Here is a 27,242-nt window from a genome sequence, read left to right on the forward strand (position 1 = left end):
CTGGATTTAAAGTATCTTTATCATTGACTGGCTGCCTGGTTCCTTCTGATTCACACAGGGCACCAGGCACTCCTTGTACAGCCTACTCCAGCTCTTCAGTCTCCCCTGAAACCCCCAACCTACACTTGCCCTACCAGGCTCCCCCTTGCACCAGCCTAGATGGGCCTGCACTCCATGATCCCATCCAGCCACGTCCTCACACTTATCAAGTGGACCTTATTTCCCCGGATCTCCCTGCATTCCTCTGGCTGCTGTTCATCAGGGCCCTCTCCCACCCTCCTCTTCCAGCCTCCCAGCACTTGCACACTCTGCACTTTCTTTCCCTCCTTAGCACTACGCATTTGTCTGATCGTCACGTCCCTCTACTCCCCATTTGCCTGTACTTCTTGTTACTGCACTTGCACGATTCAAATGACACAAGGCCTAGTAGATCCATTTTGATTATTCTTCTTCCCTGCCCTCTTCCCCCCTCTCTTGTTGTGCCTTGAAACACCTTTTGCTGTAAAGGCACATTATAAATATCCAATAAATAAATAACATGATCATATTGGAGAAGTTGCATTCCACAAATGATGGAAAATCAAACATGCTAACACTGTGATTGGTATCCTAATTAACTCCAGATGGGATAATTGTAATGCCCTACATATGGAGATCCCCGATTATGAACTCTCACGTGGGCAAAGAGTGAAGAATCAGAGAATTTAATTGGCTGGCAGCTTCCCTAAATACTCGTCTGTGTCTGCGGCCAGGTGTTCTCTGGACCAACTCCCTGTCAATTGCAGCATTAAGATCAAGATTGTATGTCTATTTCCTACGTTCCACCATGATCCCACATACTCCCCATTTGACTACATCTGTCCAATATAGGTACACATTTGGAAATGTGTCCTGCATCCAAATGTGGTAAAGTGGCTTTCATGCAACATAGTCATATCTTATATTTCACCTTAACATTTCAATTTGTGCCACTTCTGAGGTATAACTAGATGCTATATCACACATGAAGCAACATGAGGTCCATGGTACAACATTGCCTCTGTCAACCCCAAAACTGCCCATGACAGTCTCACCTGTTTTCCAAGAGCAGAAGGAGACTCAATTCTTACTTTAAGCCATTGGTCCACACTGTTCTGTTGATGAAATGGGAGAGGTGTAACAGTGGAACATGAGAACAAATGGGTAGCAGGGATCTCTACAAATGATAGGCCGGCTATCATGGAATCCTCATTTCAATTGTTACATTGAATTCTGCTTTAGAAAAATGGACAGATCTACAAGTTAATTAGATGCATGCGTTTGCTTTTATCGCCACCAAAGTAATTCTATAAACCAGCGTTGCGCTCTTCTATACACCATCTCCTATTCCGGAAATGGCAGCATTTGACTAGCTTTCCACTTCAGACATGCTTGATTGGGCGGAATGTCTACATGTGATTGCCAGTCACTGCTGATAGTTTGAAAACAGATGCATACTCCAGATTTATTTCCCAAACGTATTATAAACAAGCAGCACGCAGCCTTCAATGCTGACGATATTATGTATACATAAGCAATTCCTTCCAGAAATTAAACAGTGTCGGACCCATAAAAAATCTGATTAAATTCTACACTGCGCAGTTGCAACTATAAATCTTTGTTTATCAGAGTGAGCAGTACCCCATGAGAAAAACAGCATTACGGTATAATACATTATGCAAATGAGATTCCACCAGTGACAACAAGTCCATCGTTGCTCTCCAGCCATGAGAGCAAGGATCAGGTCATTGTTTCACTCTTTTCCATGAGTTGGCTAGACTGCTATGCTCATTTCCTGACCTTGCAACCTATCTGGGCTTCGGCTTGCCAATGTCTTCCTCAGTGCTTTCTTTGGGTAATCAGAGGAAATGATTGATGGCAAAGTTATGCACGGCTCCAAAAAAAGTGTACAGGCCTTTATCTAGAATCGACTAAACCTGGAGATTTCAATTAGTGTGGGCGAAAAACATTTGGTAGCTTTCGCTCTGGTCAAATGTCTGAATGTAATTTTAACTTGACTAATAGTGATGTATCTATGTGTGGGAGGAAGTCATGGAGTAATGGGAAATTGCTCCCTTTCTTGCTCCTTTCACTTTTTTATCTTTTATTTTTACTGTCTGACTCTGGGGATTTATAGTTCATGGTTTTCTTCTTTCGGATCTTTTTTTTCTTCTTCTTTTTCTGTATAAATGTATGAAAAGTTCTATTTTGTCTGTTTTTAAAGTTTTGAAATAAACCAATAATAAAAGTACTTGGGATGAGTGTGTGTATTTTCTTAGAAATGACAGGATGGATGTTTAAAAAGGTAGGCAATATTTGGCAATTCTAACTTTAAACAAGTGAATATTTCTGTAGTGTGATTTTGATCGGATTATTTGTGTACTCTTCATTCTACTACTTACAACAGAGCCCCTCATTCTACATCTCCAACATACTGCATGATATTGTGGACACTGTCATGCAATGAGTGATCCCTCATGAATGAGTAACCAATCCCTATCTCTCATTTCGTGTGACTGCCCAAAGAGATTAGTGTTGGGCAATCACACGATATGAGAGCTAGGCATCCATATAACACCTCAGTGCCCATAGATGTACATTTTGAGTAATCACAATGCACATGCCATGCAAAGTGGAACATGTGTTGCTCGCACTGGCTAAGGCAACCTACAGAGATGTGTCCTACACATCCCATGATGCATCACAATTGCGTATACAGGCTAGTGTTGATGGAACTTGCAGGGCACATCATCTGCATAGCCACAGGTTTCTTTTCCTTGGCCTGGTACAAAGAAGGAATGTCTTCTATTTCACTTTATGGTTTCAAGGGGATCTATTTGTTTTACTGAAACAATTCTACACCATTGAGCACTGATTCACGGGTTCCTTAGTAATTGTCCTTTTTCTGGGCCACAGAACTTCCCAGTCAAAACTGCTCTCACCAATAGTTTCTCTTGCATGGCTTCTTTTAGAATCAGTAAACGATCAAGGAGCAACTCTCACACCCACAGTATACTGCATTTGCATACGTCTGACAAACGTATTCTCATTCTCAATGTATTGTCGACCCAAAGATGGATATTGCTAATATTTAAAATGAAAATCTCATGTAGAAATTAGCTAGTGGCTTAAACTCACAATCTCAGTGCATGGTGCCATGTTTGAACTTTGTGTGATGGCACACACCTGTTTCAGTGTAACACCCAAATAACACAAAATTCGAGTTTTATTATTGGTCTTAGAGAAATAGGTTAGCGCTGGGAGGGTTGCAAAAGGATGTAGAATGAAATGGCAATAAAAAAGTGCAACTTTGAAAACAGTGTTAATTTTCTCTGAACAAATGATGTATAATGCCTCTGAAATGGAAAGATGTCAAATGAATAATGTTTTACACTTAATTAGGGATGCCATATTTGAACACATATGTTAAATATGGCTACCACTAAAAAGGGGAATGAACAGTAATACCAATATAGAGAAAAAATACATATCACAAACATGCCTTCTCTAACTCTTTGCAAAGTGACCCATGACTATTCAAAAATCCCCCCCATCCATCCCAGCTCATCCACTACCGCCCAACTCTTGGAAAGCCTAGGTGCCCCCCCCCCACCTCTGTACATATCGCCAGTAATATTCACAACCCTAGGATCCTATCACCAACCTGTAGTGGAATTTGGGAATCCCATTCCCTCTGCATTTCCTACATAGATGAGGCCCGCCCCCACTTAAAGTATTTGTTTTTCCTACTTTTTACAATGTGATTGTCTGTGATTCCAAGAGCTTAGGTTACAGAAGATAGATGTTTAGGCGTAAGAGATCACGGTGATTAAAGCAATAAGGCATAAGGGGGCTGTCACACACCATGTGAGCTGTATTCAAAATATTGATGTCTGTTGGATTCACAGATTTAAACACATGGTCAGAATAAACTGTGTTCACTTGTCATTGTTACAATCCTCTCTGTGTTTGTCCTGGGGAGTTGGGGCATGGAGGGCCCCTATGTTTTAAAACGTGGTTTGCACATGTTGATTGTATGGTGGGTGCTGTGCCGTGTTCATTACATATGTATGAGCATTCCACCCAGCAGTAGTCATGGGCGACATCATGATTTGCTCGCCACTTTCGTTTCAGGCACCTAACTCCTAGTTTATGCTCATTTAAAACCTCTGTATGCTGCAGAGCAGTGGGTTTATTACAAGTTGTTTTAGTTTGCAATGGAGTAATTTTATACATGATGGACAAGCCAAACAGTCCTGCCTGTAACTTGTTTATGCCAAGCCCCCAGCTCCCATGAGAAAAAATAGTGTTGCTGGAACCCCCGCACCCCTGAGATGCCATATTTGCTTATATTTTCTATTAAAAACAGCCCCCTTGACAATCTTCTGACACTACAGTTTGAAGACCACAGTGCTACAGATATATGAAAAGGACAAAGGTGATTCTAAGCAGTGGTCGAAATGTAAGAAAAGAAGTGGAACTGTGTTCCCTGCTGGCCAGCCTACGCGCCCCACAAAAACCATCAACGCTCGTCTTCTCACACGCATATCAATCCCCCAAACACACCTGCTGCGTAAGGGAATGTTCAGTGCAGTGCACTTAAATGCAAGTTTCAACTACTTCCTACACTTTTACTTTAAAACGAAACCCTTCCGGAACAGCTTTTTTTAAAAATAAAAGCATAGGAACAGTAACACTTTTTTTTTCAAAAGTCCAGGTGCACGGCTCCCAACCGCTCCCGCCCATAAGCAGTGTAATTGCAGTCAGCAAAGGCTTCTGTACAACTGCAAATGTTTCGTTTGGATTGGCTGTTTTAGGAAGTGACCAAAATGGCAGTTTCCGTCTCTCCTCCTGTGAGGCAGTTAAGGCGCCACTGATCAATCTTGGCAGTCCTGAAGAGGAACATGCAGCCGTCGGTAAGAAGAAAGAACTGACAGAATAAGGCTCATGTAATCTCTTTCTTTGAACGTATGACAGGATAAAGAGCTCTCTTTCAAGCATACCGCTTTATACTTTACTTTTAAAGGAATTACTCGTTTTTCGGCATTGAAATACGGAGAGGACGAGCAGTTGGGCACCTGACAAATCCAAGATGGGATAGAGGAAGGCTATTGCTCCTGGATTTAATTCGATCTGAAAAAATGTGCTTTTATGTCTGTGCTGCAATTAAAGTAAACGCGAAGCCGTTGAAGTCTGTAAGAGCCCTTATAGTTTCCAATCTTTCAGCCATTTTATGCTTTCATTACCGCTGACTCATTCAAAGCGAACCCCTCAGCTACTAAAAGTACAACTAATATTTGTGCACAGATAAGAGAGAAAAATCAACGACGCTGTCTCTGCAGCTGTGAAATTGAGTTAAGCAGATGAATAATAATTCATATGGATTGCTGGAATAGAAATTTATCACGCTCTAATCAGTGCTCGTTAGGGCTGCACAAAGAGTCTGCCGCAGTCTGATTCCTCCACTTTTATCTCATGCTTTTGGGAAATAGAGAATATGCTTTTAGCACTGGTAAGATGTTCTCTGCAATACTAGGAGGGCTCACAACATTGTACACTTTTGATCACCCTTTTGACAGGCTGGTAACTGCAGTGGCCTGAGATAACTGAAAAATTATCTCCATTTGCCTCACAAATAGAGGGTGTGGGGGGAAAAAAAGCATTTATGGCTGGTTGTTGGTGATGTTTAACACACAAGTACGGTCGCCTCCAATCAGGCGATCTAGAACCTCATCAGACGTGCCTGAACACCTGGTTCTTTGCTTTACGTTATCCTCAACTGAGCAACCTTTCGAACCTCCTACTTGTCAACCTCAGACTCAACCCATTGCTTCGACAGTTCAGAGAAGATCTCAAGACCTTCTTCTTCAAGGAACGGATCCTCCCAAACACCTAGGTCCACACACTCTGCACTCCCCACCCTACCTGAGACCTGCTCTTTCACAGTATCCTACCGTGCTTGCTTGTAGATGTCTTGCTGCCTACATCCCTTCCTCCCACGTAATAAGCTCCCGCTCCCTTTTTCCTTACCTCCCTCACTATGTTCTTTCCCCTATAATTCTAAAGTGTTCAATTGCTTCCGTAAGCTAGGTCCACGCTCAATAAATATATATTTTTTAAATAATAATAAAAAGAATGATAATACCAATAAAGGATGATTGAGGCCCTTCATTTTGTTTACTCCTCTTGTGTTTATCTGAATTGGTCTGTGCCTACCCCCAGGGGAGGACTGTCAACTTTAGGCCTGGGAGCAAGTACAGTTTTCTAGTTCCACCATGCAGTGGCCCAAGCACACAACAACTAAACTCACCACCAATCACACCCGCATGTGTGCATTCTCTAGCATACGAAGTAGACATTATTGACATTATTTTCCTTGTATTCCTTGTATTCAACATATCGTTCAGTTATGTTTGTCATTTCTTAGAGATCTGGGCCCAGGCAACCTTCCTCCCATATCAAATGCAGTAAAATCATATAATCAGGATAATATAAATTGGTGAATAAGAACGCTGGGATTTGACCCCACGTTTCCTTGAAATCCAGTTTGCAGTTCAACGGAAGGCTACATCTCCTCCCATCTCATCTTTAGTTTTGGACCATGTAAAGAGGTGGAGAAGCTAGAGAATTAATTGGTAAATCCAAGTCATGGGGTCTGGCTTCACTCTAAAAGGCAAACATGTTCTGCACTACAAAAGACCAGACCTGACTTCCTGCCTCCCCAGCACAAACACAAAAGCCATACCTGGCACCCTGTCCACCCCACACAGACAACATACAAATGTTGCTTGGCATCCTGCCTGTCCACCAGTAAGCATTGTATAAATGGTTAATATGTATTTATTAATTAAAACTATAGATTTTAAATCCATGTAACTGAGGCTTTCCCTACATACAGTTAAGGAAAACCATGTACAGTGATGAAAAGTGATTTGTTCAGGATCACATAATGTATACATTTTCGAAGCACGGACTTAACCCCCAGTTTCATGCTTTCAAATGTAGATATCAAACACTTTCTGTAAAGTTGTTAATCAAGGGCTAAATTAGTACACTGTTCAATAAATTTGACTATCAAAGCACCAAGTCACATGATAAACCAACCTGTAAGTAATATAAGAGAAGTGTTAATTGAAACATGCTCATAGATCAAATATACAGCACTTTGCCAGAAAAAGAAAGGGCGTGATTCAGTCCTAAAATCATTTGAAGTGGCATGCAGATTAGGCCCAGATCTCAACAGCACTGAAATGGCTAATCTACCTTTCCAGATGTGTAGCTCTGTCTTATTTACTCTGTTTTCCTTACCCATCACACTCGACTGTTCTTCCTTTGTTCCACATCCCAGATGCCTGCGGGGCTAATTCCCCTTTACCCCCTTCCCATTCTGACCCTGCCTACCCAATAAGCCTTAAAAAAAAGTTGTTGCATTATTTTATTTTTTAATGTGCACGTGAAGGGCCTAATGTGCAATATGAGGAAGGCCAAAAAGGCAGCAGGCCACAGTGTAAGTAATTCACTTTTTCCTAAGTGTGAGAATGTGACCCCATTTTTGCATGGCATCTCACTGATGTTAAATTCATGGTTCCCTTCACTTAAGGGTCAATGCATGCGACAGGGCACATTAAAGGTATGAACATGTTTTAATTCTCGCCCTTCCAGACATGACACATATTAAGTTCAGTGGTCGAAGTGGGCGGGAGTGGTTGGGAGCGGTGCTCCTATAATTTATTAAATTAAGTTTTACTGTTCCTATACTTTTATTTTCAAAAGAAACCGTTCCGAAATGGTTTCATTTTAAAATAAAAGTGTAGGAACAAATTAAAACTTGGACTTCAGTGCACTGCACTGAACGTTCCCCTTAACCAGCAGGGCATGTGTCTGGGGGTTGGGATTGCACATCGGAGGGGGCGTGTGATGGGGTTTGGGGGGAGCAGGGTGGACCAGCAGGGAACATAGTTCCAGTACTTCCTTTCATACACTTCGACCACTGATTAAGTTCATTAAAGACTCTTCTGTACATAATTAAATGTGGTACAGAAGGATTATACACTGCTGCCTTTCCCTTTCCATGTGCATTTCACAGAGAATATTATTTATAACAGTGCCGAAATATGACGTGTCGATTCTCTGAACCATTGCATACATACTTTTTGAATATCTAAATGTTCGGTCACTGGTAGGGTGATGAAGTCTAATACGGCAGAGACCCTCACATTAGTTTTGTTAAACAACACCCCAGTGACTAGCAATCTGCAGAGCCTTCGCAACGTGCAACGCACCTGCCTTTACCTCCCTACTGTTACCCGCATCTCCATCCTGCAAGCCTCTTTATTCACTCATTCCATATCCTCCTAACTGTACCTCATTGTATTGTCCAGTCTTATCCATGTCATTGTATCATTTTACCGTAGTCCCTTCACAATGCTATGTTGCATCTCAGCTAGGTGTGTACTACATAAAACCCAATACATATCAGCACGCGGGGCGAGCAACCAATCAGGTTGCTTGGATCGTAGGCTGAATCCCACGATCCAAGCACATGTTCCGAGCAACCTGCAAGCTCCTTCCCCCGCCCCACTATCTTCTCCCTTCTTCTTTCCCTTTAATACTCATTTTTCGCAATCCCCCTCCACAGCCCACTTACCTGTGTATTGCTGTGATGACCCGGGCTGCCTCCTCAGCTTCACACCATCTCCCTTCTGCTGGCCGCCATGTAAATGGACGCGGGGCTCTGTATGGAGCCACACCTTCCAGGTCCGTGAAGGCCATCCTGTGTAAGTATTTTCTTTCATTTAACGGCACGCCACAAGGTGTCCCATTCATTGAAAGAAAATACTTGTTTCTTAGCAGCCCGTGCTGCCGGATATAAAACACGGGGTGATAGTAGGAGAATTACAAATAATGTATCACAACATCATACGTGCTTACTAAGAATCTAGCACTCACCCCCACATTGATGGGCGTACATTTATGTGCGAGTGTTTTTCCTGCAATTCACACGCATTTGGGACCTCAAAAAAATGATACTGTTATTCAGCACTGGCTGTATCAATTATACAGTTAACATATGTGAACACAGTAATGTTATTATGTTGCCTTTGCAATTCATTGGCCATTGAACTGAAAGCACGTGTATTTGATTCAAGGTACTGCCCTAAGGAAGATTAGGAGTTCTTACAAGAAAAACATGATAGACTGGTCTAGATAAAAGATACATTGTGTTTATAACAGTGATTGCTAGGCATCAATTGAAAAGAACGTTCTTTGAACTTCTTACAGACCCAAAGTCAATAATAATGCATACAAGTATATGATTTTTGTCATTGCAATGTTTCATTAATAAACTTGTAGCAATGCTTTCCTTTACAAATTGAAAAGACGGCGAATACTATTTGTGACGGACTTTCAATATTTTCTCTCTCAGAATCTGGTTTACATAGACAACAAATTTTCCTCCAGAGACCAACGAATGTTCGAGCAATTGAGGGACAAGATGCAGTGATGGAATGTGCTGTTTCAGGATTCCCAACTCCGAATGTAATGTGGATGCATGGAGACGAAGTCATCCCTACAAGGTATCTCCGACAATATGTACTTTCTCAACATAGTTAATAATACATTCGACATTTAAATACAGCCTATATCATGTGCATATTTATCGGAAAGGAAAGACAACTAAATCTTAATTGTACTTAATATTCTACAAAATATAAATAATATTCTCAATAACATAAATGGGTATAATTTCTGTGCTTGATATCCAGTTGTAGTTACAGTATAATTAAGCCTGTGAATGAAAAACCTCTGGAGGTCACAACTCTGTCAGCCATTCAATATGCCAGTTCCTCGACCTCCAACTGTCCAGCAGTCTGTATCCAGCCATTCCAATTCTCAACCAAATAGCCCCATGCTCCTAAAACGCTGTGCCAGCATGTGATTGCCTCCACAATCACCAGTTCCATCTTTGCTTATTGGTGAATGGATTAGGAGATTACTACTATACTAGGGTATTTCCTTGAAATGACACCATGAGACAAACTACCCCATTGTCCCTAGATTTGTTGGGATGCAACGATTTGGGGCAGGCCTTTTACTGATCAGTCCAAAATCACTTCATAGGAAGTTCTGTTAGCTGTGGATGGAGATAATTATTAAGGGCCTGATTTACAAAGCATATTTCAATTGGATTGCACCATTGATTGTCAACATGATCGAAAACAACATCTCTATAGCCCCCAAGTCCATCCCTAAGAAATCAATCATGAAAAGAAACATAACTGCAATTTCTGCAGTTATGGGCTCTGACGTCCCAGATATTTTCAAATGTTTATTTTATTGTATTTGTTTTATTTAGAAAGAGCACCTAACCCTGAGGCTGCAGATGCTTGAAGAGTAGACAGTGTTAACAAGAGCAGTGCGTAGAGAGGAGGACTTGTGTTACATATCAAGTCGTTACGCTAGACAGGTGCAGCATACACAGTTAATATGGTACATAGAAGATACAGTTAATATGCTACATATAGCAATAATGGAGATACAGTTAATGTGAATCACAGGGCCTCTGCGAAGAGCCACATTGTTGCTTCTTTTCTGAACCGCCAAAAGGAGGGTTCAGCTGTGAGGGCTGTAGGCAAGGAGTTCCAGAGTTTAGCTGCTAGACCTGGGAAGGTGGAACCACCAGCTTGTTGTAGTTTGTAACTAGGGATGTTGAGACAGTGCAGATAGTTTGATCTGGTGGGTCTGGTCGATTGGTACCTGGTGAATTTGTCAACCAGATATTTGCACGTTTACAGGTTGTGACATGTCTAACTGCATAATTAGGCATCTGAATTCAAAATCATGTTACTGGAACAACTAACATAAATCATCATGTTGAATGTATGGATCAGCACTACATGCAACATAGTGTAATTTATTTTGTATTTTTTTTTTGTCTCCACTATTTTGTGTGGCAGTACCCTGGAATTTGAGATTGATTCACTTTTGGGTGTATTGGTCTATTGTGAACATTAGACACACACCATGGTTTAATAAGGCCAGGCCAGTGACTTGTGTGGTTCAGTTCATTAATACAAATGTAACCACTTCTGGGTTAATTTGGGAGCCCTGGGTACGTAATGTGCATAAAGTGCATTGAAAGTGATGGGCAGAGGTGTAATGAATTGGGAGGATAGCTCAGGGGCAACGTGCTCCCCTTGGAAGCAAGACGACACAGAGCAGCAGAGGTTCAATCCCGGGGTCTGCCGCTTAGAAACCTCTGGGCATAAAGCACGTTATAAATAACCAATTACAATAGGCAGTTTCTTCAGCAGCGGGGCACAGCTATTCACAGATACAGAGGACCCAAGCATCACATTATGGTAGGCATATTGTTTAACAGGAGAGCCATTCTTATGGCTTTCCCGTGCAGGATTTGATGGGGATGCAAGAAACAAAAGAAATAATTAATACCAGTGGCTTATATAAATAAAAACAAAAAAAACCCGCCTCATTTTATGTTTGAATGACAGCTCTGAAGTGGGGAGTATTTCCACATGTTGGGTGGATTTCTTTTTAATGTACAATACGTGGTGCGTGGCATGCATCCAGATCAAGAATTCAACGAAGAATCGTTTAAATAAAAAAAGTGAAACCCTCCACTTGAAGAAATGTGTTTGAAAGTTATTATTCCACAAAGAAACGTGTCATAATGAGAGCACCCAGTAATCCATGTAAAGAGTCTGCTGGCAGTGCACACAATCAAGTTATGCAGGCGTGGTGACAATATTGGCAACATTCACCCTAGAATAAATGTGCAACCTCTTGAGATTGGGTTTAGTTGTTCTACTGATTATCATTGATTTACTGTTGCTTGTGGGCCTCAGAGGGTGTTCTGGCAGTCAGTGCTGATACGTACCACCTTTGAGAGTTTACGTGGTACGCTGGGTCATGTTGCCTGTGTACGCAGCATAGCAAAGTTGATAGTCATGTCATAGGTCTTCATGGTGTTTTGCATAATACTCGTGCATTTGTATTTAATAGCCAATAGTTAAATTGTCTAGAGCAGAGATAACGCAATGCTTTCACTCATCTCCATTTAGAAATGGCAAACTGGCAGAGAGGGGACCTTTCAGCTCCACAATGCGATTTCAGCTTGGCACTCAACTGAGAAGCTGGGCTAAGGTGACATGGATGTGGCATATTTGATACACAACTAGGGAATCGCGCTGTGAGTTCTGTAATTTCCATACATTCTCGGAGCTGTCAAAAAATCTTTGTTGGGGCTCCCAAAAAAAAGAAGAAAAACAGTGCAGAATTAGACAAGCTAGCAGCTGGCCAAGATAAGATTTGTTATTTATAAGGAGCTTAATACCCAGCGGTTTAAATTCACAGACCCAAGAATCGAACCTGTGTTGCTCTGTGTTGTCTTGCTTCCAAGACGAGCATGTTAACCCTGAGCTATCCTCCCGAGACTGCAAGATCTGAGAGAACCATCTTCTTGCATTAATTCACTTCTTCTTCCACTGTCTGCGTATGACGAGATTCCTTGTAGGGCTGTAGTGGGAGAAAGTTTGTTAAATATAGAGAGCCCTAGAAGTTTGACCATCCGAAAAACTATAGAGGGATCTGCTTAAGCGTGCATGGGTGTTCTCTATCTGTAACCTAATGTACAACCTATATATATTAATACCTACTGCTGTTTATTTTACATTATCTAGGTGCATGAGATGAGAGGTGTTGACTGTAAATGTTAGTTATATTGACAAGAAATATCACAGCAAAAAATATACCTCTATACATTATATTTATTTGGGCTGAAATAGCCTATTTGGGTTTGTTTACTTGGAATGCTGATGGGACCCAAACCCATCACACAATGTTCCCTGTATCCCTTTGAAGCTCCTTCTTTTCCTCTGAGGTAATTTCAGGGTGTTAAAATAATTATATTTCGTATGCTTTGAAGGTCGAAAAAATATTCCTTGATGGGCAACAGTAATCTGCTTATTTCAAATGTTACGGACGACGACGCTGGAACGTACACCTGCGTGGTCGCGTACAGGAGTGAGAATAGCAGCGCAGTGGCGGACCTGTCAGTGATGGGTAAGTGTCACTATAATTGGAAATGTTTTGCAGGGAAAATGTCCTAACATTTAAATAAATAATTTAAAAATAAATATATTCATTTAGTCGCAATGTTTTATTTTCTTCAACTGCATGATGGGCAGGGATAGAGGGGGGCAAGTGTTTCTCATTTAAATGTCAAAATACATTGAGGAACCCATCCATAAATGCACTTCTTAAACCAAAGTACTGTTTAATATGACACTGTTTAATATGACACTTTTTATCACCCATTCGTTTAATGTCAAACAGAGCAGAGATAACTCACTGATACCACTATTCTCCATTTAGCAAACTGGCAGAGAGGGGACTTTTTAGCTACCAAAACTACTACTCCCATTCCCAACCCCATATACATATATAGTTTTAACAAATGTGTTATTTTATGTTTTAGATGTTTTTAGGTTGGTTAAAAATTCAATTAGTTATTTTCAATTCGTCAAATTCGCTGCATACCGTTTTCCATGTGTTCCATCCAAACTGCAAATCCATATACTAGTAGTGTTTTCCTTTCTCAAAGCACCTCATCCACAGTGTCAATTTAGAAGCATGTGTTTGTGTTTGTGTGTACCTGTACAACATGGTTTTATTAACTGGTGCCATATTTAAAAAGGTTTTGCCATAGCAGAATTTCCATTGGAAAAAAGTACATCCTCGTGAATGTGTGTAGGAAATTGTCTATCCCACCAAAACCGAAAATAAGTATAACAGTTTCAGGGACCAACACCAATAGGAGGCGCTACTGAGTAAAGTGTGAGCAATTGTTACGCAGTACAAGGAGCAGCAATATATATATTGCTTTACATATGTGCTGGCTCGTTTTCTAGGCACGGAGCTCAAGTACACATTGGAAGAAGGGTGGCCATAGCAATGCAGTTCGTGTGGGGATCATGTGGTGCCCCAAGCACCGTTGTTCTGGTGATTGATGTCGGTTATTATGTGTTGAAAAGTGATACCAGTTCTTCTCCTAGTGACTGCAGCACCCGGTGCAGGGTTACCATAGAAATGTGGACGTGCACCGTGAGGCAAGGAGGGCAGCATTCATCATCCACACCCCCTACTCTACATCCTAGCCCTGATATAACTTAGCATTCCACCTCCGCGCCCACCCTGTAGAACCGGCTATTGCAATGTGTGGATATCATCACACACCGACTGATATATTTCCTGATTTCTCTAGTATTGACACATGACAACGAGAATAACAATAATATTAAAATGATTATCATTATTACTAACCGGTCAGATAGCACAGTGAGTAGAGTGCTTGCTTTAACATCCGTGCAGAACCTGCTGACGCAGGTTCGACGGCAAGGCCAAACTCAGCCTTTCATCCTTCCAAGGTCCATAAATGAGCACCACACACCGTGGGAAATAAGAAGCGCTCATATACCTGAGGGTAGGTAGCACTATATAAATGCACAAACAAACAAACTATGAATGATTTAATTGAAGATGTCCCATTTAGCATAGCAACAGACCCAGAGTATACTGCACTGAAGATCCTTTGGAGTAATATTCCTTTGCTTGATACAGCTGTTTATAAAATATCACTTCCCTATCAGACAATGTTATGGTATAAAATGAATGCTTTAAGGTAATGTGCATAGCCAGAATTAATTGTTCAGTGGCCCAGAACTGGAGGTGAACTTCCGGCAAACAATACTAAATGGATGTGGCTTAGCGGACATACCATATTCTGCACTCACATTTGAAATAGAAGGGCTGTTTCATGCTTTGAAACCCATTCAATATTGGTGGTGTTTATTAGACATTAGGAATTAAGATGAGGTCAATTAGACTCACGACTGTTGGGTGGAAAGACTGAATACGTGTTTCCTATTCAGCAGATGAATGTTATCGCTGAATGTATCTTCAGCAAGAACATTGAAGGCTTTGTGATAGTAGGAAATATAATTTACAACAGTATGCAGACCACCTAACCTTTGCTGCTGATGTGAAAAATAATAGATGCCTTCTAAGATGGTCGGTAACGCTGAAGCACTGTCTCAGCCCATTAATATGGTTGATCTTGGGTCATCCTGTACATGTAAGACTGACATTGCCCTAAATCAAAGGAGTGCTCTCCAGTTTATACTGAATTAGTCTATGTTTGTAGAAATAGCGCTGCTCGGCAGCAGACGATTTCAATAATAGCAAATACTATGTGTGATTCACACACATACACACACACACTGACTGTGACAAATTGGATTCTGCTCAACAGGAGTACAAGAATGAGTAGGGGTAACATGGCCCTCTCAGCCCTAACACTTCTACAGACCAAAACAGAATCATAAAGGTAAAATAGGGACAATCCGTTTATGGTAAAATGGGCTGAGGGAAGGCTTTATTCTTAAGAGGGGTGGGGAGGTGAACACATAGTTACCTGAACTACATAGTATCACAGTCCAAAATAAAGGAAATGTCCAATCAAGTTTCGATAAAAATAAAAAACACTTTATTTCAGCATACCATCTGCACCTAGAACAAAGAGATTACTATACAAAAACCCAGCCCAAAGGAAAGAAGATAGAAGAAGCGATAGACTAAAACAAGCAGCACGCTGAGCATCATTCCAGGGGTGGTAGGTAAGGTATTACCATGAAAAGGATATTGTTGAAAACATGATTGATTGTGACCTTACCAGTCTCTAGGTTCCCAGCAGACTGTGGGGGCAATTCAGTGTCAACAGTACCTGGGTTCAGTTCTTGTTGGGCTGATGCATCAGACCCGGTGTCAAACGATTATGCAAGTTGACAGGCTCAGTTCAGGCACGTAGGACCTTAGAGTCCCTGGCAGCAAACAGGCGTTGAGTAGGGGCAAATGAACATGCTCTGTGCGGTCGAAAAGTGGCAGTTCAAACGTGCAGGTCATGTCAGACCCAGGAACGCTTCACAGTTGGTCAGGCCGAGCCGTGGTTGTAACCCCTGCTGAGAGTCAGCGAGTGAACCACCAGTGATTTGGTTTGGGCTCTGGCATTGAGCAGCCACTTTGGACCTAGCAGCTGACGTGCTTCCCTAAGACATGATGCAGTGTCGAGCTGGTTTAGATGCAAGCAGAGTTCAGCTGGTTGGAGGAATAAAGACACTGACACCAGCACCTTCCCTTTAATTCAGGATTCAGAGAACACAGAGCGACTGGTTTGGTGCAGTACGTGAGGGAGCTTTGGCTGGTCTGACCCTCCGTTTGCTGCGAGGCCTTCGCAAACGACTTGAGAACAGGATACTTCTGTTCAGTGTCTGCGCCCTTAGCTTTAGTAGATCCGTTGCAGAAAGGCTGGTCCTGGTCCACTGCACTGGTCACTCCTGATGTGTCCTGGGAGTAGTTAGTAGACAAGTATTTCATTTGTCCTGGGTGCTTTCCTTATGCATCCACTGGAATTAGTCCTTGATCATATGTTGTTGAAAAAGCTATGTTTTCAGAGAGTAGCAAAATTGGAGAATTGTTGGGGCTTTCTGGGCCGAAATCGGGATCTAGTTCCAGAGGTTGTGTCTGTGGAAAGAGAAGAATTGTTTGTTGGTCCTCTCTTTGTGGATGAGTTGTGATTCAAGCTGCTAAGTCAATTTGCAGTTCAACAAGCTTGTGTTAATAGATACGCTGGAATGCTGCTCGTGTGTATACAAATGTACTATGTTGCTGGTCCACCTGATTTTATTTATTTATTGGACATTTGTATGGATCTTATGCACAACTGTTTCCAGGTTCCACAAGACAAGATGGGGGGGGACAAGGGAATAACAACAAAAAACAAAAGATGGTTATATTGGCCTTGTGACAATCCGACCATGCAAGTGCTTTAGAAGGTGGTAAGTGCAGGGGGTTGAGGGGTTAGAGGGAGAAAAGCAGGAGTGGGGGGCCCAGGGGAGGGGCAGGGAATTGCAGGGGTGGACAATGAGGCAAGTACAAGGGGAAGAAAGGGGGAAAGGGAGGATGAGTATGGAGGCAGGGTGGTCAATTTGGGCTAGTCCAGGAAAGGGAGCCCGAGGGCAAGTGCTGGCAAAGGATGAAGGGGGAATGGTGGGGGATGTTCTGGCCCCTGTATGACTCTGAAGGGACCGGTCCCCAGTCGTAGGTTACTGATTTGCTCAAGTCATAGTCCTATTGAACATCATTTGCTTGTATCAACCACATGATTAAATGGCTGGTTCAAAATAATGTGCCAGCTTCTCATGCTCTATATACCAACATGTTACACTGTGGGGGCATATTGTTTGCAAATCATTTTAATCCAAGTGTTTAAACATATGATGTTGATGCACTTCTCTATCTTCTACTGGTTGTGTTGTGATTTTAAGGGGGGGGCTATCTAATTATCCATCTCTACCTGTAAAGTTGTATTCCCAAGATGTAACAATGCCACTGTATCATAATCCGTTTTCTCACAGGTTCTTTACACAGCCACTTATTCTGCAATAATTACCATTCACCAAAAGCCAAATGGGCAGCCAAATGCTGATCAAAGTTTGATTGCCTTCTGATTCAAGAGATTCTTTTAAAGAAAGTATTGCAATTTCTTTTCAGGGGTTGTTGTGAAGGTATTTATTTTCAAAGGCTTAAAATATCTCAAAGCTTTTTCATATTTTTCAGAAACTACTGTAACACAAGACACTTCAATTTGTGTTTGAGAAAAGCTGAGTGCATTACGGTTAAAAGCTTTGTATTTAATTGTAACTACATGTACTAGATGCATTTATTCATTAAAGTAGAACATCACTTCTAATTTGCACAAGGTTCAGACAAGAGTGAATGAGTCACCAATTGGCATATTCCATTTAAATCAAAAGTGTAATAGCTACAGTAGGAGATGCCTACCTCTGCACTGGTTCTAAACCTATGCAGAATACTGTGGGTCCTTGCAAAACATACAATTAAGCCAGAATGAAACTCCTGAAATACAACTCATGGGCCCTTCAATCTTTTTGTACTAATTGTTAGCGTATAACAGGTTTTGTGTATGGTTGAATCACAGGTCGAAATAGCAGTAGTTTTCCGGGTCTCTCATATTGATTGTGCTCCAAATAGGATCCTCAATTGTTGGGTAGATTATCCGACTGATTTTTCGAGTTTGATTAGCCATTCAGAGCACACTGTTTGGTCAAGTTCATTAATCCAATAAGATCCCTCAAATGTTCTACAGTATATTTGAGAATCTGTAGAATGATCAGTTCACTTCCTGTTCCTTTCTGGGTTATCATTGGCTATGAGGGGAGGTCTTATACAGACGAAGCTACCAATTGGAGGGTAGGGGAGCATTTGAGCAGTTTTAGGAACAGGTTTGAGACTTTGGTATTGGTTTTTGTGTCGTTTTCAAAGAAGATCTCTATTTTGGTGCACTTTCATCTGATTCGTATGTATTCAGTGTTTTTTTAGTTTACCAATATAAAAAGCAAAAAACAAAAATATTTCCCCACTTCCCTTGTCCCTTTTCCTTTTCATTTCCCTTGACAAAAAGATTTAAAGCTAAGAAAAACGTCCCTGTCTTGTTTCTTTGCCCAAGACAAACACTGGAAGTTTTTATTGTAGGTATTTCCACTTTTGTTGGTTGTATTGGTTTATCACTATACTTGTGTCAACCTGTAGAGTACTGTAGTGTTACATATTTTGTTCCTTAGGGTAGGTTCTCTCTGTGATTTTGGTTCTCTTGTTCTATAGTACTGCCCATGTCTGGTGCTCTCAACAGGAGTTTACGGTGTGCTCGTGACACTGGAAATGGAACAAGATGGCCATAGAGGTGTATACGCACATGAGAGATAAGGGTGGGGGGCTCCTGGGAGAAGAGGTCATTTTGAGTACAGAGGTAGATGAGGCAGGACATCTGATGGAGGGTCACACAGGGGTAAGGCCTTCAGTGAAACAAGAGGGCATTCAGATGGCGGTGGAAAAGCACTTGAGCACATACCACCTCTAGCAACAGGGAGCACTTGCTGAAAGAACCTTGAATGTGTAAAGTAAGATGTTTCTTGTATCAGTGAATACTCTGCCATTGCAGAGGAAGAAGTGGTTTTCACCAGGCAGGGCAAGGGTCAAGAGGAGGAGAAGTCTCTTGAGGATGAGCATCAAGTGTGAATAAAGTCTTGGGGAAGCAAGCTTGTAGTGCAGGGCCGGATTTACCTGAGGAGGAAGAGGTGGATATGGATCCTCAGCAGCTATTGCAGAGGGGTCAGTCAGGCACCTGAGTCCCAGGTACTAGGCAGCAAATACTTCTCTCTCTTCAATCAGCTCTCATGGCTCTATGTGTGGCAGCCCTGTGAACAACTGCCAGGGTAAACCATCAAGGGTGATGATTGGTTGGTCTTCTTCAAGGTGGAAGGCTGTTTCATGAAAGTGAGGTGGGGCAGATAGACAAATAAGATACCCATATTCACATATGATGTCTATATGACCAAGACCGTTACAGAGCTAACAATCACATGGATACTGGTACCTCCCAGAACCAATGTGCAGCAAACTGTCATTGGCATGCCGTGCCATGCCACAGGAAACAAATGCAACCATCAAGCCACACAATCTGTGCAGCAGGCTCCTCGATCCAGTGCAACCCCACCAAGTTATTGGAGGAAATATGCTGCTGGCAGTGCCTATATTTGGGATGATTCCATGGGATTGGGGCATGATACATCCATGCACCTATTGTTTTCATTGCCTTTTGACAGCCAGCTGGGGGAGATGAACTCTGTGACAATGAATACTGCCATGGAGAGACGTTTGCAGCAACACCACCCTTCTCTCCTCTTGATGGCTGTGCTGGTGGAAGGGATGAAGCAGCAATATGGTAGAGATTGTTCTCTAAGGGAACCATCCACACTTGAGTATGTTAGTGTTCTTTTGGAGGCCCTGATAAATATATGTGGTGGCTAAGCTCTCTGCTGCAAACCTTTGCATTTTAATCAAGAGGTCAGCTCTATGTGGGAGATACCATGCACATTATGAGACACCTGTTCTCTGTGGTAGTTCCCTATAACTTTATGGGGTGGCTATGCCTTTTGGCCTATCCCCTGAATTTAAGGGTGTGGGAGCACTCTATGTGAGATTGAACCCATTTAATGTGGTGCCTGCAATCTGTTGGACAGACAAGAACTTTAAGGGATGGCAGCAGAAACAAAGTACACATTCTAACTAATTGGTGCACCTGAAATTTAAAGTGATACATACATTAAAACATTCACAAATATCTTGCCAGACCATGATATGTGGAGTATTTTTATCCACGCCACTATGCCACACTGCACCCCTTTGCCAATGGGGAAAGGAAATTGCCAAGAATGGAGGCAATAACCCCTGTGCACACTAAGTTTGCAAATTTGCGCAGAGTCCATAACTCATCAAAAAGAGCTGCATGCCCTGCCGAATACACCGGCAAAGTGGGGTAAAAGCAGGCAGCACTGCTGTCATCTGTCAGCTGTCATCTGTCACTGGAAACAAGCCCACAGAATGGCTAAAAATGCCCCTAAATGCAGTTTCCTAATCAAGGGCAACCTTGAAAGTGCTGTTTTGGCGCTAAATTCAGTTATTTTCCCCAGTGAATTATTGAAAGGGGAGTGTGCTAGAATAATGGATCCGCAAGGCAGTCCAAGGGATCCAGGCATCACAGCCTGACAGCTGCCAAAATAAATTGGTTGTAAAACTTATCTTAAATGTATTTCTTTGTCCTGAAAAGTTTCAAAATCTACTATTTCAAGTATATTGGTGAATGGCTTATTCTTTCAAAAAGGTTAAATCCTTTATACTCTGTAGTTATATTTTATATGTGAACTAAAAAGAGTTTAAAGTCACAGAGCCCAGTCTAAAGCCAATCCACAGGTGAATCCTGATCTGACAGGGCCTCACCTGGCAAAAATGACATCTCCAGTGGACACTCCCTCGAGAACAGGAAGACTAATGGCTGTTAATGGGTCACGCATAATCCTAGCAAGCCACTCAAAGGAGTTGCATTAGACATTTGTCTGCTGACTAATCAAAGAACAAAGGACATGCTGAGAATTGGCCTCTGCCAGGAGGAGCAGTATGTGAGGGAGGTTCCTCAGTGAACTTCAAAGGACTGGTCATCTGCTCACTTTGGGAAGCAAGAGAAAAAGAAACCTGGGCTGGATTTTGAATGGAAATTCATTGTTTTTGCCTATGAACTTTATGACATTTAACATGACAGCCAAAATAAGTATACAAGTGGAAAATACAAACGTATAAATCTAAACTCATGCTAGACAGTGAAGAGGTGGTAGGAGTTTTTACTACATCAGAAACCAAAGATACACTAAAACACTTATTGTGGGAAAACTATTAATGTTGAAAGCTTAAAATGGTATGTACAGGATCCACTGATCAGCGCCCAGAGGTGTATCGAATTAGAAATGATGAATCCAAAGTGTTTTGGGTAAAATTGATGAAAATCTATGAAATGACCAATACAGCTCTCACAAAGATGGAAATTGGATGTAATGTAAATGTAGGCAAATGTGAAAAATATGTGTCTAATTTTGTGAGGGTACATAACTGTAAAAATGTACATTTGTGCAAAAGTATATTTTGGGTAAAAATCAAGGGGGGAGTTCCTAAATCCTGTCATAAGATGACAGCTCTGTTTAAGCTGCCAACCAAAACGTAGTGCACACCTGTAGCCACTCACAGATAGGGAGGTGTGTTCTGAAGTTCTGCCCATGCCATAACATTTATAATGGATAAATACAAGAAGGGCACTACACATAGGGATCAACTCAACTCTACTCCTCACATTGCTTCCAAAACACCCTGGTTCCAGAACCTATCCAGATGTCTGCACAGCACCTTATTCCAGAACTTTTCATTTTGTAGCTGACTCCAGAATTTTTGAGAGATCAAGACTTCAATCCAGAATCCAGACTCTAGCATTGCAAAATTATTGCTAGCCTGACCCAATTGCAAAAATGCCAAACTGGAAGGGATTTAATTTTAATTCAGCTTGGCTGGCTACCATTAGGCTTGCCCACTGAAAACTTGTACCCGGCTATCTACCGTATCCAGTCACCAGAAGGGGCCCTTCCAAATCCAGTCTGAGGTGCAGTCCCAACTTGACTAGAACCGCGCCGCTGACCCAAATCCCTCCAGAGGTGCCTGTTTGCCGGTGGACCTGCCCAATCCAGGACCAGAAGTGACGGTCCAATTTAATACATTATTATGTGAGTATTAATAGGAAGAACAATGACCCATAATATATTTGCATTGTATGATCCCTATTTCAAACCTATCCCATTTCTAATTCAGAACCATTGTGTTGCTACAACTTTTTTTGTGCTGACTCTTTTCTCATCTGTGTTCCTAAACCCTAACTTCTTATTGATTAAGAAAAGTAACTCCCAAACCAACTGAAACTACAGTATCACCCATGAACTGTTATGATCGGGTGTGAAGGACCTTCCTGTGTGGCATTCTCCTTTTAGTAGTCTTTAATATAGTATAAGAAAACATATCTGTCATTTCTAAACCCGAATCTCTGTTTTCCATTCTCGCGCCTATTTTCACAAAAATGACCTTTACTAAAACCTCTATAATTCCCTCAATTTTTATGATAGAAACGAAATTTCAACTCCTACTTGTACCTACCATACATAGCTATCCATAGAAAACTCCAAAACAGTGCGATTGTCCCATTATAGCACAAATCACGCAAGGAAAAGTTTGCTGCAATTTTAAAATGTGAAAGGTTTTACACGTGTGAAATAGCTTTAAATTGTTTCTTACTTGGACTTTGAGATTTTAAATGCTTTCTTTGGACTAAATAATTGTTTGTGACTTTGTGCAACTGTTCCAAACGGCTCTCATAGAAATTTATAACAATTTAAGTATTTGTTAAACAGGGATTTGCGGGCTGAATGGCACACAAATCGGCGCATATAATTCCATGAATCAGTATGTGTGTGTTTTTGCTCAGTCAATTCAAAAGACAATTTAAAAGCCATTCTGACAGCTGAAAAGTCAATTCCGTTTTTTTCTTGTGTTGAAGGGGGAAGGTGGGACTGATGTTCTGTCTGATTTATGCTATTCCTGAATACCTCCTCTCTCCTCACATCTATTTAATTGCCTATTGGGGGGGTAAGGGGTGTTGCAGGGGGAACCTCTAACCATAGTGCCATCTGTCCAAACCAACACAAAAGTATTATTTTCTGTGCTGCATTTGTTTTTGTGCTCATTCCTTGATTCATAGTGTATTAAAGTTATTATTCTGTGTTCTGTTACCCCATTGGTGATTGTTGTTTACCTATTAAAATATACTGTGATTAAATTTTAAATACATAAATAAAAATTTACCTTTGCAAACTAGCCTGATTCCTGGTTCAGTGTGACCGGGGGGGGGGGGGTGAGGATTAATAAAACCCCATATCCAGACTACTGGTATTCCTGGATACGATCTTCCAGAAATCCTTCCAATCTGAGCTTTCTGAGGCCTGCCACAATTGGAAAGGACAATTTCCTTTCTCCTGTCTAAAAGGGCATATGTATGTTCCCTGCGCCTTAACCGAATTTCATTAGGATCCACAGTTGACCTTTTTAATTCACCAAGGAACAGTCTTTTCATGACCTTACCGGTATCAGCCAGCCATGTATCTGATATACAATGACCTCTCTTCAAACTGTGGACTGTAGGTCTGACAATGCCCTTACAGACTTAGTGTCCTTAATAACTTCTCTCCCAACTCCCCCTCATTTCTGCAACTCCACTGTCTCAGCCTGGACTTTAACCCCGCTCTGTTACAGAATGTTACTATCAGAAGCAAGGATGCATTGCGAGCAAACTTCCACATGATTTTCCCTGATTCCTTTTCAAGTGGCTTCTTCTTCATTCTTTAGAACTTTCCAACGGATTGAGAAAGTAAATTAGCAAACGTGACATTATAAAGGAAATCAAGACTGAGGCGGGGGGGTGTCTAAGCTCCAACTCAACAGGGTTTGATCCATTCCAACATATGGCGGCCACCTAGGCAGTGGGCCACCGAGCATTCCCATACATTGTACTCGCTTTCTGCTCAGGAGTAAATTTAAAGTCGATTCTAGGTAACATTTAAGTATACAGAGATCTATTTATATGGCAACTGCAGTCCTCAATTTCTAGGGCAGCCATAAATCATGACCGCAAATGGTAACATGCATGTCCTACGGAATTCTGAATGATACAACAGTAGTAGTTTTTACTAGGTTGGTTTCCCTTTAGGGGTACCTTGGGGAACTGCAGACTGAACTACAGTGGTATCATCCATCTGGCTACCAGGAACAAATGGCCTCACACAACCATATCTGTTGAAGAATTCAACAGGGAACAGGGAAATGTTTGGGCACACACAATTACTGGGTTTTGAAACCATAAAGGACCACTTTAAGTGTATATTTCCTAATGAGGTCTTTGACAAGGACTTGTTGGGGGGGAAAGGTGGTTGTACAAGGCAGGACAATTGAGAACATCCAAAGTCTTTGAACGGAGGATCAGCTTAGGATGTTGAGACTTAAGCAAAGTAAAACAGATGAACGGGTTAATTTAGCGAGAAAGAAAAGGGATAGATGGGAGACCAGCAAGGAGAGTGCAGTTACAGCTAAACATCTAATTCACCAATCATGGTCATAAAGGTTCTTAATATCAAATAAAATAAAAAATACATTGTAAACAAACGTTACTGCTCGGTAATTAATCATATTGAAAAAGGATATCTTTGTGTGGAATAAGTATGAGACATGTGCATTAATGGAAACGTACAGAAGAGAAATTACCGTGCTGTGCAAGTCCACAATGTGTGAATATTCCCTGTGCAGCTACAGCTGCAAACATCTATTGTGCAATAGTTAATGTGATTGTCATTGTGATGCTCATTATTTCAAACTCAGCCTTTTGAAAGAATGTTTACTAACCCCCCACACCATTATTTGGCCACCACAATATTTATTCCGCTACCAATAGAGGCACTCATGTTAAACTCAGTGACCACACACGTTCAAATCTGCCTTTGCTGTAAGATGGCGTTGAATATAGATCACCCCATTTGGAAATCTTCAATTCTTCTATGAAAACTGATGAATCATTAACTGATTCATGAAATCCACGTATTATTGGAAAGCCAATACATCCCAGAACTACTTGTTGAGAGGGAGAATGGGAAGGGAGAAGGACATAATTGCCGGATAAAAGATCATTAGTTTATGTGTCGAAGGTGAATTTGACCGGTTGCATTGCCTGTGCTTTTTTGGTATTCAGGGGTTCATGTGCAAGGTGGAGGAGAGATGAATGGCAGTACTGCAGTGAGAAGGCTCCTGAGTGTAGGGACCTACCCTCAGAATTCTCATTTTTGGAATTGTGCTCAAATGGTCAGTTTTGTAGTGCACCAGTATACATGTTTGATGCAAGGTCATCAAGAAGAACGATTGTAAATATACAAAATCTACAACTGCCAACTATTAGACAATCATGAGCTTCACACTTATGAGCAAAGCCATTGAAAAGGTGGTTGCAAACCAACTACTTAAAAAATGTGAGCACCTCAGTGTGGTCTGGAATTACCAATCTGAGTTTCACCCTAAATACAACACTGAAACATCCACCATCCGGGTGGTCCATTACGCCCTTCAGATTATTGATAAAGGCAACTCATGCGTGCCTGTCCTGCTATACCTCTTGGTAACATTCAACACAGTCGACCATAACAAACTACTTACTCTCCTTGCAAAAAGGATGGTCTTTTCTGGCACCCCAAGGATTTTTTTTCACATCCTTTCAATCTTACAGACACCAGACTGTCTAGATGAAATCCCTCAGGGCTGAACGTAGCTATGTCATCTGCGTGTTCCCTCTGGGTCTATTCTCTACCCAGTTTTTTTTAACCTCTATGTGGTACCACAGGCTCACTATTAGAAAACCCAACATGGTGATACATCAGTAGGCAGATGATGCGACATTTAACCTAAAGGTCAACAGCCCACAAGATATCACTCATGTTCGCTCCTGCCTTGCAAACATTCACATTTGGATGATAATTGCTATTTAAAGCTTAACACCACCAAGACTGAATATGCACTCTCCTGGGCCACCCCTCCAAGCAGGAAGCCACTTAACTGTTGCTGGACCAAATGCCTTAGCAACTCAGCAAAATCCCTAGGCATAATTGTGGATAACAATCACGCCAACAATAAATCTAAAACACAGCTTAAAGTCAAATCTCCTCTCTGCTCAATAATATCAAGCCTTTTTTTTTTTACAGCCTAGGTCCTCAGAAAAATGTTGCAGGCCATAGTGATCCAGCACATCGATGAGGTTAATATCCTCCTAGAATGGATCTTGGTTGCTCACCTGGCACCGCCAATGTAACTCACCACACCACAGTTTACCTCATTACAGCGCACAAAACATTGGCTTTGCATCCCGGTTAGGGTAGGCTTCAAAACTGCATACCTAACCTACAAGGCAATTACCTAATGCCCAAACAGAAAACATCAGGTGGTACATGGTCAACTCATAGTGAGACCTACACCGGACTGGAAACTAGAATGATAAATGAACGCTTGACAAGTTCATTGAGTTATTTATCTGTTCTTAAGCTATTTGAAACACATTGTGTATAGGCGCTATATAAATAAACTATCATATCAAATAGCACCACGGGTGAAATATCACAATAGACCAATACACTGTGCTATCAGCACCAAACACTTGTGGGATGCTGTGGCACTTGGAGCATGCTATAGTCACTCATGTTAATTTATTGTGATTCAGTTGCCATCAGGCAGTAGTTAATTATGAGCCTTAAGTGTCCATTTTTCTGCCTCCCCCCATCCTTCCTTCCCGACTACCACTCTTGGCATGTACCTTTGCAACTTGTTTTTTGATGACATGATATCCAATGACCATCAAAATATGTTGGTTTCTTCTTTTCTTTTAATATGTCAACTACTTATCATTTTGAATGAACATTTTCATCTTTCTTTTATGTGCACAATTCGTCATGTATGAATATTGCTTTCCATATTCAATGTATTGTATTATTAAGAGCCTTGAAAAAGACACGTAGTCGAAATACGTGTTGGCTATAATGTCCAAATCAGTTGTTGATACACACTCAATTGTAATACTAAGGGCAATAGCGTGTTGAGCTAATACCAATCAT

At 41.4% G+C, this 27,242-nt stretch overlaps 1 protein-coding gene across 5 annotated transcripts in view; it reads left to right on the top strand.

The window, feature by feature from the left end:
- The window catches only part of DCC (DCC netrin 1 receptor), a 1,439,988-nt gene that overhangs the window by 724,348 nt on the left and 688,398 nt on the right, over positions 1-27,242 (top strand). For all 5 annotated transcript variants that reach the window (XM_069626983.1, XM_069626984.1, XM_069626982.1 and 2 more), the window contains exons 4-5: positions 9,446-9,596; positions 12,965-13,101. In XM_069626983.1, coding sequence (XP_069483084.1) covers positions 9,446-9,596; positions 12,965-13,101 — 288 coding nt within the window. The remainder of the gene's footprint in view (positions 1-9,445; positions 9,597-12,964; positions 13,102-27,242) is intronic.

The sequence above is a fragment of the Ambystoma mexicanum genome, chromosome 6p (assembly GCF_040938575.1).
Source record: "Ambystoma mexicanum isolate Mex_15411 chromosome 6p, UKY_AmexF1_1, whole genome shotgun sequence".
Lineage (NCBI taxonomy): Eukaryota > Metazoa > Chordata > Amphibia > Caudata > Ambystomatidae > Ambystoma > Ambystoma mexicanum.